General features: G+C 44.2%; 1 protein-coding gene across 2 annotated transcripts in view; it reads left to right on the forward strand.

The window, feature by feature from the left end:
• The window catches only part of SVEP1 (sushi, von Willebrand factor type A, EGF and pentraxin domain containing 1), a 138,233-nt gene that overhangs the window by 80,929 nt on the left and 44,781 nt on the right, over nt 1-12,523 (forward strand). For both annotated transcript variants that reach the window (XR_014506257.1, XM_083419154.1), the window contains exons 30-34: nt 1,299-1,469; nt 2,425-2,598; nt 5,520-5,639; nt 8,845-9,021; nt 10,732-10,816. Coding sequence is in view for 1 of the 2 variants with exons in the window: in XM_083419154.1 (XP_083275280.1) it covers nt 1,299-1,469; nt 2,425-2,598; nt 5,520-5,639; nt 8,845-9,021; nt 10,732-10,816 (727 nt within the window). In the remaining variant the exon portion in view is untranslated. The remainder of the gene's footprint in view (nt 1-1,298; nt 1,470-2,424; nt 2,599-5,519; nt 5,640-8,844; nt 9,022-10,731; nt 10,817-12,523) is intronic.

A 12,523-nucleotide genomic window follows, 5' to 3' on the forward strand; every position in this document is an offset into this window, starting at 1 on the left:
TTTAAAACTCTGCTCAGGAAATCCTGGTGCACCCTGGAAGCTTGTCAGAGGTGCTTCATTGCATGCCCAGCCAAACTAGGACTTAGCGGCAATGTGTTGGGTCCTTTAAGGGTAAGTCACAGTTGCGTTGCTCTTGCTCCTCCAGTTGTGTTGCTGCTGTGCTGCTGTCAATTAAGCCATTGCTTGACTGAGGACTCAGCTATACAGCTGCAAATGAAATGTTTTAAGTGTGTTTTAAGTGCAATATACAATGTGACACTAGCTGGCGATGGTGAGCCTTATGGAAAATTCAATGTATTTTTTAAAAAAGCATTTTCAGAATGGTTTCTATATGTGTGTAGATTCCAACTTAGTGTGTCAAACGTAGCTTGCCTTGTAATTTGTTTGGAGGAGCAGAAGTACTGTGAGGAGGACTCTGGGGCCTCACACATTTGCCGAAGGTAGGGGTGGGAAACCTTTTCAGCCCAGTGGGCCAGAGCTTTATCTCCTTGACACTAGCTACACAAACTATGTGACTGCCAGATAGGCTATTCATATGTTGCTATGACTTGACAACCAGCGAATTGTTGGGCTTTTAGAAAGAGCTTCTGGCAGCACCTGCAAAGCTGGTTTCAGTACAGAAATAAGTCCCTGAAAGCAGAAAAAGCAATAAATAAATAAATTGTTAGTATACTGGTGCTCCTTAAGTGGTGCAAAACCTATGATATTATTATCCCCGTGGCTCACTAGCCTTTCACAGATACACTTGCTCATTTAATGACTGGAACATTCCGTCTTCATTCTTCAGATTCCAGTGTTGTGTAATAAATGTTCCTTGGGACCTTGAGCAAAATATTTATGGTTTCCTGGATTGAGATGTTGAAAGAGTAAAGTTTAGGATTGGGTCAAATGGGAGAGATTTCCAGTCATTCATTGGAACAGAAATTTTAATCTTATTTTGGCTCTGCGTTCTGTTTTGCTGTTTGTTTATTTTTCACTTGTGAAAATAGTTTTAACCTTGGTTGTTGAAACAGATAATACTCTTATGTTTTTTCTGAAAGTGAGCATTGGATGCATGTATATATGTCTTCCAAACCTCCCTGCATAGCATGGAAGACTAGTAAAGTTTTGGGAATCAAAGTTTGGAAAAATCTGCAACTCTCAGGCTTCCAGCTGATTATCTGGCAGTAGTGTGGTGAACTTCAACAACTAAATTAAGATGTTCATTTAATTTATGTTACACAACCATGTGGGATTGCAGGAGCTCTTGTTTTAATGTGCTTTAGCTGTTTTGTGTGTGCGTTTTCCTTTGTTCTCAGACTGCCCGCCCTTAGAAGGTTCCATACCTCACCTGAGAACTTCAACAACGGATTCAAAGCCAGGGTCAAAAGTCTCCCTCTTTTGCGACCCGGGTTTCCACATCGAAGGGAATTCCGTCCAGCACTGTCTCAATTTAGGGCAGTGGGCACAACCTCTCCCACGCTGTGAAAGTAAGTGGATACCCCTAAGATGCTCCTAAATTGAGGATATGCTGTGGTATTAGACTGAAGATCCTATACTAAAACAAAACAAAACAATCACTGCCAAGGAAGCCACTTAGTGATTTCCAGAAGGCCTCTTTTTGTGCTGCTATCATAAAATGTGGATTTAGGTTTGATGAGGCCCTAAGCTACTTAAGGTAATGGGGCCCTTTATATGTCCAGCTGTCCTTTGCCAACAACAAATTGCCGCTGTTTTTTGTGTTGAATATATGCTATATGGTGATTTTTGGACCTAATAGGTATCTAAAGCCATATACAGTGGTACCCCGCAAGACGAATGCCTCGCAAGACGGAAAACCCGCTAGACGAAAGGGTTTTCCGTTTTGGAGGTGCTTCGCAAAATGAATTTGCTATGGGCTTGCTTCGCAAGACGAAAATGTCTTGCGATTCCTGGGGAGTTTTTTTCGCTCCTCACCCCCTTTTTCTAAGGCACTAAGCTGCTAATAGCCTTTTAGCAGCTAATCCGCTAATCCCTTAAGCCTTTAATAGCCGCTAATAGCCGCTAAACCGCTAATGGGCTTGCTTCGCAAGACGAAAAAACCACTAGACGAAGAGACTCACGGAACGGATTCTTTTCGTCTTGCGAGGCACCACTGTATAGAAATGAGCAAACCAGTGATATTTTAGGGAGCAGGCTAGCAGCCATTACTTACATCATAGGAGCCTAGACAACACAAAACACTGTTGCTGTATGTAGGTTTTATTTTATTTGTTTTTTTATCTTATATTTTGGAAATGCACATCCAGGTTTTTTTCTTTTAAATTTTTTTGGGGGGCCCAAGAGAGCGGGGCCCTGAGCTATAGCTTGTTTAGCTTATACGTCCATCCGGCACTGATCAAGAAGAGATGAAAATGAGCACATCTAACGTCCTAATACATTTGTGCATATATCGTCTGGCTGCAGGGATTAGCTGTGGAGTGCCTCCTCCTTTAGAAAACGGATTTTACTCCGCCGAAGACTTCTTTGCTGGAACCACCATCACGTATCAATGCAACAGCGGCTATTACTTATTAGGAGACTCAAGGACACTTTGTAAAGACAGCGGGAGCTGGAGTGCCATTTCGCCATCTTGCCTCGGTGAGATCATGACCACGTTTGACCGTATTGTCAACACAAGAGTCCTAAGACTCCTGTCAGCTCTGCCTGCATTCTCCTACTGGCTGAATCTTGCTCTAAACCTCAATCCTTTAATGGCATATAGACAAAATTCCGAAAGGCTCGGTACAATGAAATCACCTGGTAGACTCTGCATCTATAATAATAATAATAATAATAATAATAACAACAACAACAATTATTATTTATACCCCACCCTCCCCGGCCAGAGCTGGGCTCAGGGTGGCTAACACCAGCAAAATTACAGTAAAAACATAATAGGGGGAAAAAACAATTTAAAATACAGGTTAAAATGCAATTTTAAATGCAGCCTCATTTTAAAAGTAGCCCATAGAAAACCATAAAGGGGGGTGGGACATAAGGGTCAGACTGAGTCTAAACCAAAGGCCAGGCGGAACAGCTCTGTCTTGCAGGCCCTGTGGAAAGATGTCAAGTCCCGCAGGACCCTGGTCTCTTGTGATAGAGAATTCCACCAAGTCGGGGCCAGTACTGAAAAGGCCCTGGCCCTAGTTGAGACCAATCTTGAGATTTGGGACCTCCAAAATGTTGTCATTTGTGGACCTTAAGGTCCTCCGCGGGGCATATCAGGAGAGGCGGTCCCGTAGGTACGTGGGTCCTAGGCCACATAGGTCAAAAGCAGCACCTTAAACCTGATCTAACAATTAAAATGCTGTTGTATAACATTCGCGAATCCTCGTTGCGATCCCCATCCTGGGTAAACATTAGGAAGGGTAACTCGCGTTCGTCTGAATGCTACACCCTGCTAACAACCAGCTGACTAATGGATTTAGATGAAATTCACTGACACAAGAGGCAGTGCAAAGGAACATGCACTCCTGATTCTATATGACTCTGTCAGGGACATAGTCTCTCTGTGAGTGGCATTTTCTGGAATCTCCCCTGTAGTATTGCTGAAGGCAGCACATTCGGTCTCATCGGCATTGATGCCCTGCCTTGATTCGGGTTGATCAGGTGGTAGTCGCCATTGGCTGTCCACATTGGACCATCTCCAAACTTCCACACCCTGCAGACTCCAATCTGGCTGAATAAGGCTGTTTGCCAGGTCCCCAAAACCTACTCTAGGCACATCTGAGGCCTTGCATCCACCAGTGAGATTTTTGAAAACTGTTTTCCCCTTCAGAGAGCAGACCCCTCCCATGCCACATTATTGCAAGCTGATTTTTGAAAATCCTCTCTGTTTCAAAAGCAATCTGCTTAACAGCACAAAGAACTGCTGTTCCAAGATATTTAAGACCCAAGCCCCTTCAGGGACACCCAGTTTTAGATGTGGGTCTTTGGATTTTAGGTGCAGGATATTTGTGGCCCAGCAGGCTTCCCCTGCAAAATATGTTTAAATGTATCGTTGAGCTTACATAGTTATGAAGGCATTGCTTACAATAGCAAGAGTACATGTTTGCATTTTTTTGTCATCGTGCGGCATTTGTTTCTGATAAGTTTTGTTGTGTCTTTATCGAGCAGCAGTCTATGAAAGGAAGGGAAGTAGAGAATGTGTACATTCTTTCATGCATTGTTTTTAATAGTTCTTGGAGATATGTAAGTTGCTATCTTTGTATAAAGCACCAAAGACTGAGAGTCCCTGAGACAGTAGCACCACCAAGGGTACTAGTAGTATGACTATATTATTACTCTAGTAAGGGGAGCGGGTGGTGCTGTGGTCTAAACCAGTGAGCCTCTTGGGCTTGCCAATCGGAAGGTCGGCGGTTCGAATCCCCATGACGGAGTGAGCTCCCGTTGCTCTGTCCCAGCTCATGCCAACCTAGCAGTTCGAAAGTACACCAGTGCAAGTAGATAAATAGGTACCTCTGTGGTGGGGAGGTAAATGGCGTTCCATGGACTCTGGTTTCCGTCACAGTGTCCCGTGGCACCAGAATAAGTTTTAGTCATGCTGGCCACATACCCCTTAAAGCTGTCTGTGGACAAACACCTCCTCCCTCGGCCTGAAAGCGAGATGAGCACCGCAACCCCATAGTTGCCTTTGACTAGACTTAATTGTCCAGGGGTCCATTACCTTTTTACCTTAATTAATTTAGCACCATTGGACCATTAGGTCCAGTCGTGGCCGACTCTGGGGTTGCGGCATTCATCTCGCTTTATTGGCCAAGGGAGCCAGCGTACAGCTTCCGGGTCATGTGGCCAGCATGACTAAGACTCTTCTGGAGAACCAGAGCAGTGCATGGAAACACTGTTTACCTTCCCGCCGGAGCGGTACCTATTTATTTACTTGCACTTTGACGTGCTTTCAAACTGCTAGGTTGGCAGGAGCAGGGACCGAGCAATGGAAGCTCACCCCATCGTGGTGATTCGAACCGCCAACCTTCTGATCGGCAAGTCCTAGGCTCTGTGGTTTAACCCACAGCACCACCTGTGTCCCGATAGGTTGGTGGTAGGAAAGGGGGGAAAAAACACAGGGGAGGGTAAGAAGAGTTTGGACTTGATATCCCACCTTTCACTCCCCTTAAGGAGTCTCAAAGCGGCTAACAATCTCCTTTCCCTTCCTCCCCCACAACAAACACTCTGTGAGGTGAGTGGGGCTGAGAGACTTCAGAGAAGTGTGACTAGCCCAAGGTCACCCAGCAGCTGCATGTGGAGGAGCGGGGAATCGAACCTGGTTCACCAGATTATGAGTCCACCGCTCTTAACCACTACACCACGCTGGAGGGAGAGGTTAAGATAACAAAGGAGAAATAAGAGCAAATGCAGTCATTTCAGGTGGAGATGAGTTGCAGGGAAGGGTTGGGGTTTGGAGAGGGAACTTTCACCACTTTTGGTGTCCTGGGAAGGAAATCCCAGGCATAAGGGCAAGAAAGCTGAACGACGCCAAAGGCATTTCATTCATAGGAACCCCACTTTCTGTTTTGTAGATGTTGATGAATGTGCTGTTGGCTCAGACTGTGACCCGCATGCCTCCTGCCGTAACACAAACGGTTCCTACTTATGTGCCTGCATTCACCCTTACACTGGAGATGGCAAGAAATGTGCAGGTACAGGGGAAGGAGGGTTAAGTAGCGGGTTCTGAAAGAAGAGACTTGCCCAGTCTGTATTCCGTAAACATCGCAGAATTATATTTTTGCTGTAGTTCACTTCTTATCGAAATCCATCGCTGAGATCCCAAGATACCTGCTTCACAAAGCCAATGGCAAAACTCATATGAATTTGAATTGAAACCTAGGACATGAGACATTTTCTCCCAGGAAGCACACATTGCTTTAAAAAAATGTGTAGGAGAAGAATCATGTTGGGATACTGCCAGGGAGACAGAGTCCATCATGCCCCCACGCCGATGCCGGACGATCCATCGATCTCCCGTAGATGCAGTATCAGTCAATTAGCGACACGAAGCCTCAGAAATAGCTTGCCACATTCCAGAGCTCATGCACGCTCTATCAGTAGATATCACACAGCGAAAGACGCACTCAGGAGAGCATGATTTATAACTTTATTCAGCGTTGGTCAGAACAAAGAGGAAACATGACTGCCTGCTTCAGTGTCTCAGGCACAGAGAGAAATGAAAGCAATAGACAAACAGAAACTTCCTGTGAGCAGGAAATCGTAGGCTGTGACTCACAACAGCCTGTCCCCTTTTTAAGGTGGAACGGAAATATCTTAACAAATCCAGCCTGCAATAGGCTGGTTCACAGGGGAGTCCAGGGTCCCGCCTGCGAAGCCGCCTGCCTGAGAAGGGCAAACAAACTTTTTTTTACAAGCAGAAGTTGAAAAATTTGTAGCAAAACGAATGCATCTCTCTTGAATGTAATCAAGATTTTAAAAAAGAAAAATACATGGCTTATTTAAGTACGGTCGTGCCTTGGTTGTCGAATGCCTTGGTACTAGTACGTTTCAGTTCCCAAACGATTGAAACTCGGAAGTGAGTGTTCTGGTTTTCTAACTTTTTTGGGAAGCTGAACGTCCGATGCGGCTTCTGCTATTGTTTCTGGTGCGCCTGCAACAATCAGAAGCCAACTGGAAGCCGTGCCTTGGTTTCCAAACGTTTCGGAAGTCGAACAGACTTCCAGAACACATCCTGTTCGAATACCAAGGTACGACTGTGCTGTATATGGACTTCGGCAGCAATCCATACACAGTCGTAGCTTGGTTCTTGATCGGAATCTGTTCCGGAAGTCCGTTTGACTTCTGAAAATGTTCAGAAACCAAGGCGCAGCTTCCGATGGGCTGCAGGAGCTTCCTGCACTCAGTTGGAAGCCGTGGAAGCAGCGTCGGACGTTCGGGTTCCAAAGAACGTTCGCAAACCGGAACACTCACTTCTGGGGTTGTGGCGTTCCAGAGCCAAAATGTACAAGTACCAAGGCGTTCAACAACCAAGGTATGACTGTACAATATGATAGCATCTTCTGCAGGGGTTCCACGTTTGCACAAAGATCACATGTACCCTGTAATGGTTCTAGGGGTTGCTCGTGCGTAAGCCGGTGCAAACACCTGGCTGGATTGCCTGAGTGAACCTTTTCTGTCTGGACAGCCACTCACCCGTGGCTGTCTCAATCGCTGGCAGAATCCGTCAGTGGGCGTTTCTTAAACTTCTTCCAGCAAAGAAGCTCTTTAACGCCTAGTCTTCTCCTACTCTCTCTGCGCGAAAGCCTTCTGCGCAAGGAGGGCGTAGGCAGCGGAGGACCTCTACTCTCCCCGCTGGTCCCCGGCAAGGAGTCATGGGACCGCCTCGCTGCTTCCCCCATCTGCCCCCCTTCTCCACTGGTGCTACGCTGATTCTCTTCCCCAGAAGATGGGCTGCCTCTCCCAATCCCGGGACACTCTCCGGAATCCCTCTGGATTTTGCTCTCTCCCTCCGGCACTGATGGCAGTTCCCTGACATACCCAAACACAAATGTACTGCCAGAGCCCATGTGCTGAGTGTCCTTTGTCTAGAAGTACCGTATGTAATGGGAGATGTACCTCAAGGCACATTGTGTGCATCATTGGTCAGTTTTGCAGATGACGCAAAACCAAATAGTGTCGTTTGAGGATGAGCTATGTGCTTAAACATTACTCCGAGCCTGTGTTCAAGGTTTGTGCCTCTTCATAAACTGAAACCAACCAAGATTTATTCTTCCTAGCCGTGTTGTGCTTGGGAGAAACAAACCAGGAATGCCTGTTCAGACATAACCCTTAGCCAAGTGCTCTGTAGTTTTGTTTCTCCACTGACTAACAGAGGAGCAAAGCAAGAGCATTAAAAATGTGTGCACTCTCACATACCTGCTGCACATTATGGTTAAAGCAAACTGTGCAGGTTTTTTCCCCCTTATCATTACATGCAAATGTGTACAGTGGGGCCTCAAGTTGCGTTGCCTCTGGCTTTTGTCACCCTTGGTTTGAGACCGGCGCAACCTGGAAGTACTGGAACGGGTTACTTTCGGGTTCGCACTGTTCACGCACACACAGAAGCGCCAAATCGCATGTGCGCAGACATGACACTATGGGTTGCATCATTTTGGGGTTGTGGTGGGGCCTCTGGAACGGATCCCCACCATAACCCGAGGTTCCACTGTACAGTCGCACCTCAGAAGTCAAACGGATTCCGTTCCGGAAGTCTGTTCGACTTCTGAAACATTCGAAAACCAAAGCGCGGCTTCTCATTGGCTGCAGCCAATTGGAAGCCGCAAAAGCCCTGTTGGGCGTTCGGCTTCCCAAAGAACGTTCGAAAACTGGAACACTCACTTCCGGTTTTCGATCATTCGGGAGCCGGAACATTCAACTCCCAAGGCGTTTGGGAGCCGAGGTACAACTGTGTTGTAAAAGTAGATCGCAAGTTATAGTCATGACCTAATGACCAAAAAGTGTTGACCTGTGACTAGAATTGTACATTGTGTTGACCTGTGACTAGATTCACATTTCAGTACATTGCACACTTGTCAATATTGCAGTCTGTGTAAGGAAGTGAAACAATATATGAAATATTATTGTACCTGGAAAGGAAACAGATTCCTCTCAGTGGAAGAGGTGGCCCAATTGCAGTATTGGTGAAGTCTCCGCAAAGAAAATAAATGTGGTTGGAAATGTTCATTGAAGTGTTTTTGAAGTGCTCTATTTGTATATTCCTGCCATCTTGTGCACTGGGCCTACTTTCCCCCTCCCAAGTCACCTGCTGAAATGTTGCATGATTTGTTTTCATTTTTAAGCACATGAGCCACACCTGATGTCAGTAAGCTCTGTTTTACCTTGTATCTGATTCCAAAGAACCAGTGAGGTGCAGACACCCAGGAGACCCTGAACACGGCCATTCGCACGGTGACAGCTACAGTGTTGGTGGCGAAATCAGTTTCTCGTGTGACACGGGCTACCAGCTCAAGGGAATGAACAAAGTTTCATGTTTAGAGTCTGGGGAATGGAGCCACCAGATACCGCACTGCGAAGGTATATTCTACATTCTTATTTTGATAGTACAGATAGAAGCACGAAACTTTAAAAGGAAATGTTAGGCACTTGAATGCCTAGTTGGCTGGAATTGGCTATTTATTTATTTATTGAGCAAAGTTAATATACTTTGATCAAAAGGATAATCTCTGAGCAGTTTGCATAAAGTGGTTTTCTCTGAAAAGTTCTCCAGTGGTTATTACAGCCGTACCTTGCTTATCAAACAGCTTAGTTCTCGAACATTTTGTCTGCCAAACACTCCCGGAAGTGACTGTTCCGGTTTGCGAACTATTTTTGGAAGCCGAACGTCCGGCGGGGCTTCCGACTGGCAATCAGAAGCCTCACTTTGGTTTTCAAATGTTTTGGAAGTCGAAGGGACTTCCGGAACGGATTCCATTCGACTTCCAAGGTACAAATGTACTTGACAGTTCATAAACCTCCTTCCACATAAGCTGATATGGGCTGCTCACTTGAGGATGTAACTACGATGAAGGAGTTCTCTCTTGAGATGATATTCATATAGTAATTATGGTTTGCCCTCTCCCATATAGTACACCAGGCTCCAGTCCTGCTGCCATTTTGGCACCAGGTTAAGATCTCGCTGTTGGCTTGGGCTTCCTCAAGTTTCTAGCATTAGTTTCTGCTGTTGTAAAGAGTTGAGTTGGGTTACCTCCAATAAGATACATTGTGATTGAGCTACCGTTGATTTTAGGTATGTTTTATCTGCTCTGTCTGTTTCTTAGGATGCTGGTATTTTAATTGATCTGTAATCTGCCTTGAGATCTCAGGATGAAGGGCCGGTTAGATACAGTGGTGCCTCGCAAGATGAAATTAATTCGTTCTGCGAGTTTTTTTGTCTTTTGAATATTTTCGTCTTGCGAAGCACCACTGTGCATTGACGGTTTCCCATAGGAATGCATTGACGGTTTTTAAAAAAAGGCGCAAGACGTTTTCGTCTTGCGAAGCAAGCCCATAGGGAAATTTGTCTTGCGAAGTAACTCAAAAAATGAAAAACTCTTTCATCTTGTGAGTTTTTCGTCTTGCGAGGCATTCGTCTTGTGAGGTACCACTGTATATACTAAGTAAATACATATAGAGAGTATTAAGAACATGGCAACATCCAGGGCTTTTTTTCCAGCCGGAACTCAGTTCCAGCACCTCTCAAGTGGCACCATTGCCATTATAAGAGAACAAGGGAGGTGTTCATGGTGAGTTCTGGGACCTCTTTTCCTAGAAAAAAAGCACAGAGGCACAGATTTAAGCAGACTGAAGAGTCATTCCTTCTCACAAAGGAATCCTGGGAACCCATAGTTCTGTGATCAGCGAATTCTCACCACATTTGTGTGTGTTTAATAACAGTTTGAATTGTATATGTGACCTGAGAGGCCATGGGGTACAGTAAATATCTCTTTTGCAACTGCTTTGCAGAGCTTAGTGACAGGATCCAGAAGTGATCTGGATTATTTATTTATTCTGTATCGCCGCCCATCACCCAAGGCTTTCTGTTCCTTGCTGGACCTCTGTGCCCCTGTGTGAGAGCGCATAGTATCCCAGAAGAAAGAAAAAGAGAGGCTTACTGGATTTTGATCTAAACTAGCCCATATTCACTCAACTAACAATACAATTCTACAAATCGCTACTCATTAGTAAGCCCAACTGAGTTAAATTATGTTAATAAGAATATGTGTTTTTTATTTGATTTTTTAAAAGCTGTTTCCTGTGGTGTCCCCGTTGTTCCAGAAAATGGTGCAGTTGATGGCTCAAATTTTACATACGGTAGCAAAATAATCTACAGGTAGGAGGATTGCACATTAAATAAATCTGGTCCTAAATGTGTAGTTACTTATTTCATAAGTTTTGTGTTTGGGAGGACTTTTGTTGAATTATTATTATTAAATTATATATTTACTGTTCATATAGGGTCCATTGAGATTTTGTAAATGACTACTCAGTAAATGACTACTCCTTCCAACCTAGCAGTTCGAAAGCATGTCAAAGTGCAAGTAGATAAACAGGTACCGCTCCAGCGAGAAGCTAAATGGCATTTCCGTGCGCTGCTCTGGTTCGCCAGAAGCGGCTGCGTCATGCTGGCCACATGACCCGGAAGCTGTATGCCAGCTCCCTTGGCAAATAAAGCAAGATGAGCTCTGCAACCCCAGAGTCGGCCACGACTGGACCTAATCATCAGGGGTTCCTTTACCTTTACCTTACTCAGTGACACCATGCATATAGTTATCAATAAGTATGACATATTTAAAACGTCCATGTTCTCTGCCTTGAACGACAGGCACCACTGAAATAAAAATATGTTGCATTTTATTGCTTCTTATAATAAAAGATTTGGTCGCACAAAAAAGATGCAGAATATTGAGATCATGTTTTAAATTATATGCCCTACAAATGATTATGCAATGCATACATTATATTTTCAATTGTATGCACTATGTACGATAATTGGTTTGGCAGCTAAAGGTACAGCTAGGAATTCCAAAGAGCATAATCAAATACAGTCGTACCTTGGAAGAGGAACAGAATCCGTTCTGGAAGTCCGTTCGACTTCTGAAACGTTCGGAAACCAAAGCGCGGCTTCTGATTGGCTGCAGGAAGCAGCGGAAGCTGCGCCGGACATTTGACTTCCAAAAGAATGTTTGAAAACCGAACACTCACTTCCGGTTTTCGATCATTCGGGAGACAGAACGTCCAACTCCCAAGGCGTTCAGGAGTCGAGGTACGAGTGCACTTTATTTTCATTTTTTCTTTCCTTTTAATTTTTTTCTTTTTTATTAAATTATTTTTATTGATTTTTCAATTTTAACTTCACCAAGGATTCTCCATAGAGATAATACAAATCTGGAAAGAAAGAAAAGAAAAAGAAAACAAAAAATAAAAATGAGAATATAAATAAATCTTAATCATGACACATTTTCAGTATACATAAATATTTTGGAGGTTCTCTTTAACCTCCTGACTTCCCTCCATTTCCTTTTCTGGTTCATTAAATAAGTACTTTTTCTGCATAATTATAAAACCTCTCTTTCTTATTTTCCTTATATTAGAAACATTGACGGGCTTTGATTAAACATTTGCAATTGTTAAATAATGAGATGAAGTCTAACATAGGCAATTTGAAATACCAAATTATGGTGGTAATTAGTTAAATATTGATAATATTTTCAGTTTTTCTATGAATTTTATCTACAGTTCCATACTATAACATCTGCCCAGTCTGCTTCTCACTTAAGGTTCTAAACAGACAGCTAAGGATAACGACAAGAGTGCTACAAGAAATCTTATTTTATTTCATCACTAGCCAATGGAAATATGTAATGTCCTGGTTTCCTCTGCAACCCCTCAGAAGTCTGGGGAAGGAGGAAAGTCTTGTGGTCCTCAACTTAATCCGTAAAGAGTAGTTACAGACCAGGGATGCAGGTGGTGCTGTGGTCCAAACCACTGAGCCTCTTGAGCTTGCCGATCGGAAGGTTGGCGGTTCGAATCACCGCGA

This window comes from Podarcis tiliguerta (genome assembly GCF_965153285.1).
Source record: "Podarcis tiliguerta genome assembly, chromosome: 17".
NCBI lineage: Eukaryota > Metazoa > Chordata > Lepidosauria > Squamata > Lacertidae > Podarcis > Podarcis tiliguerta.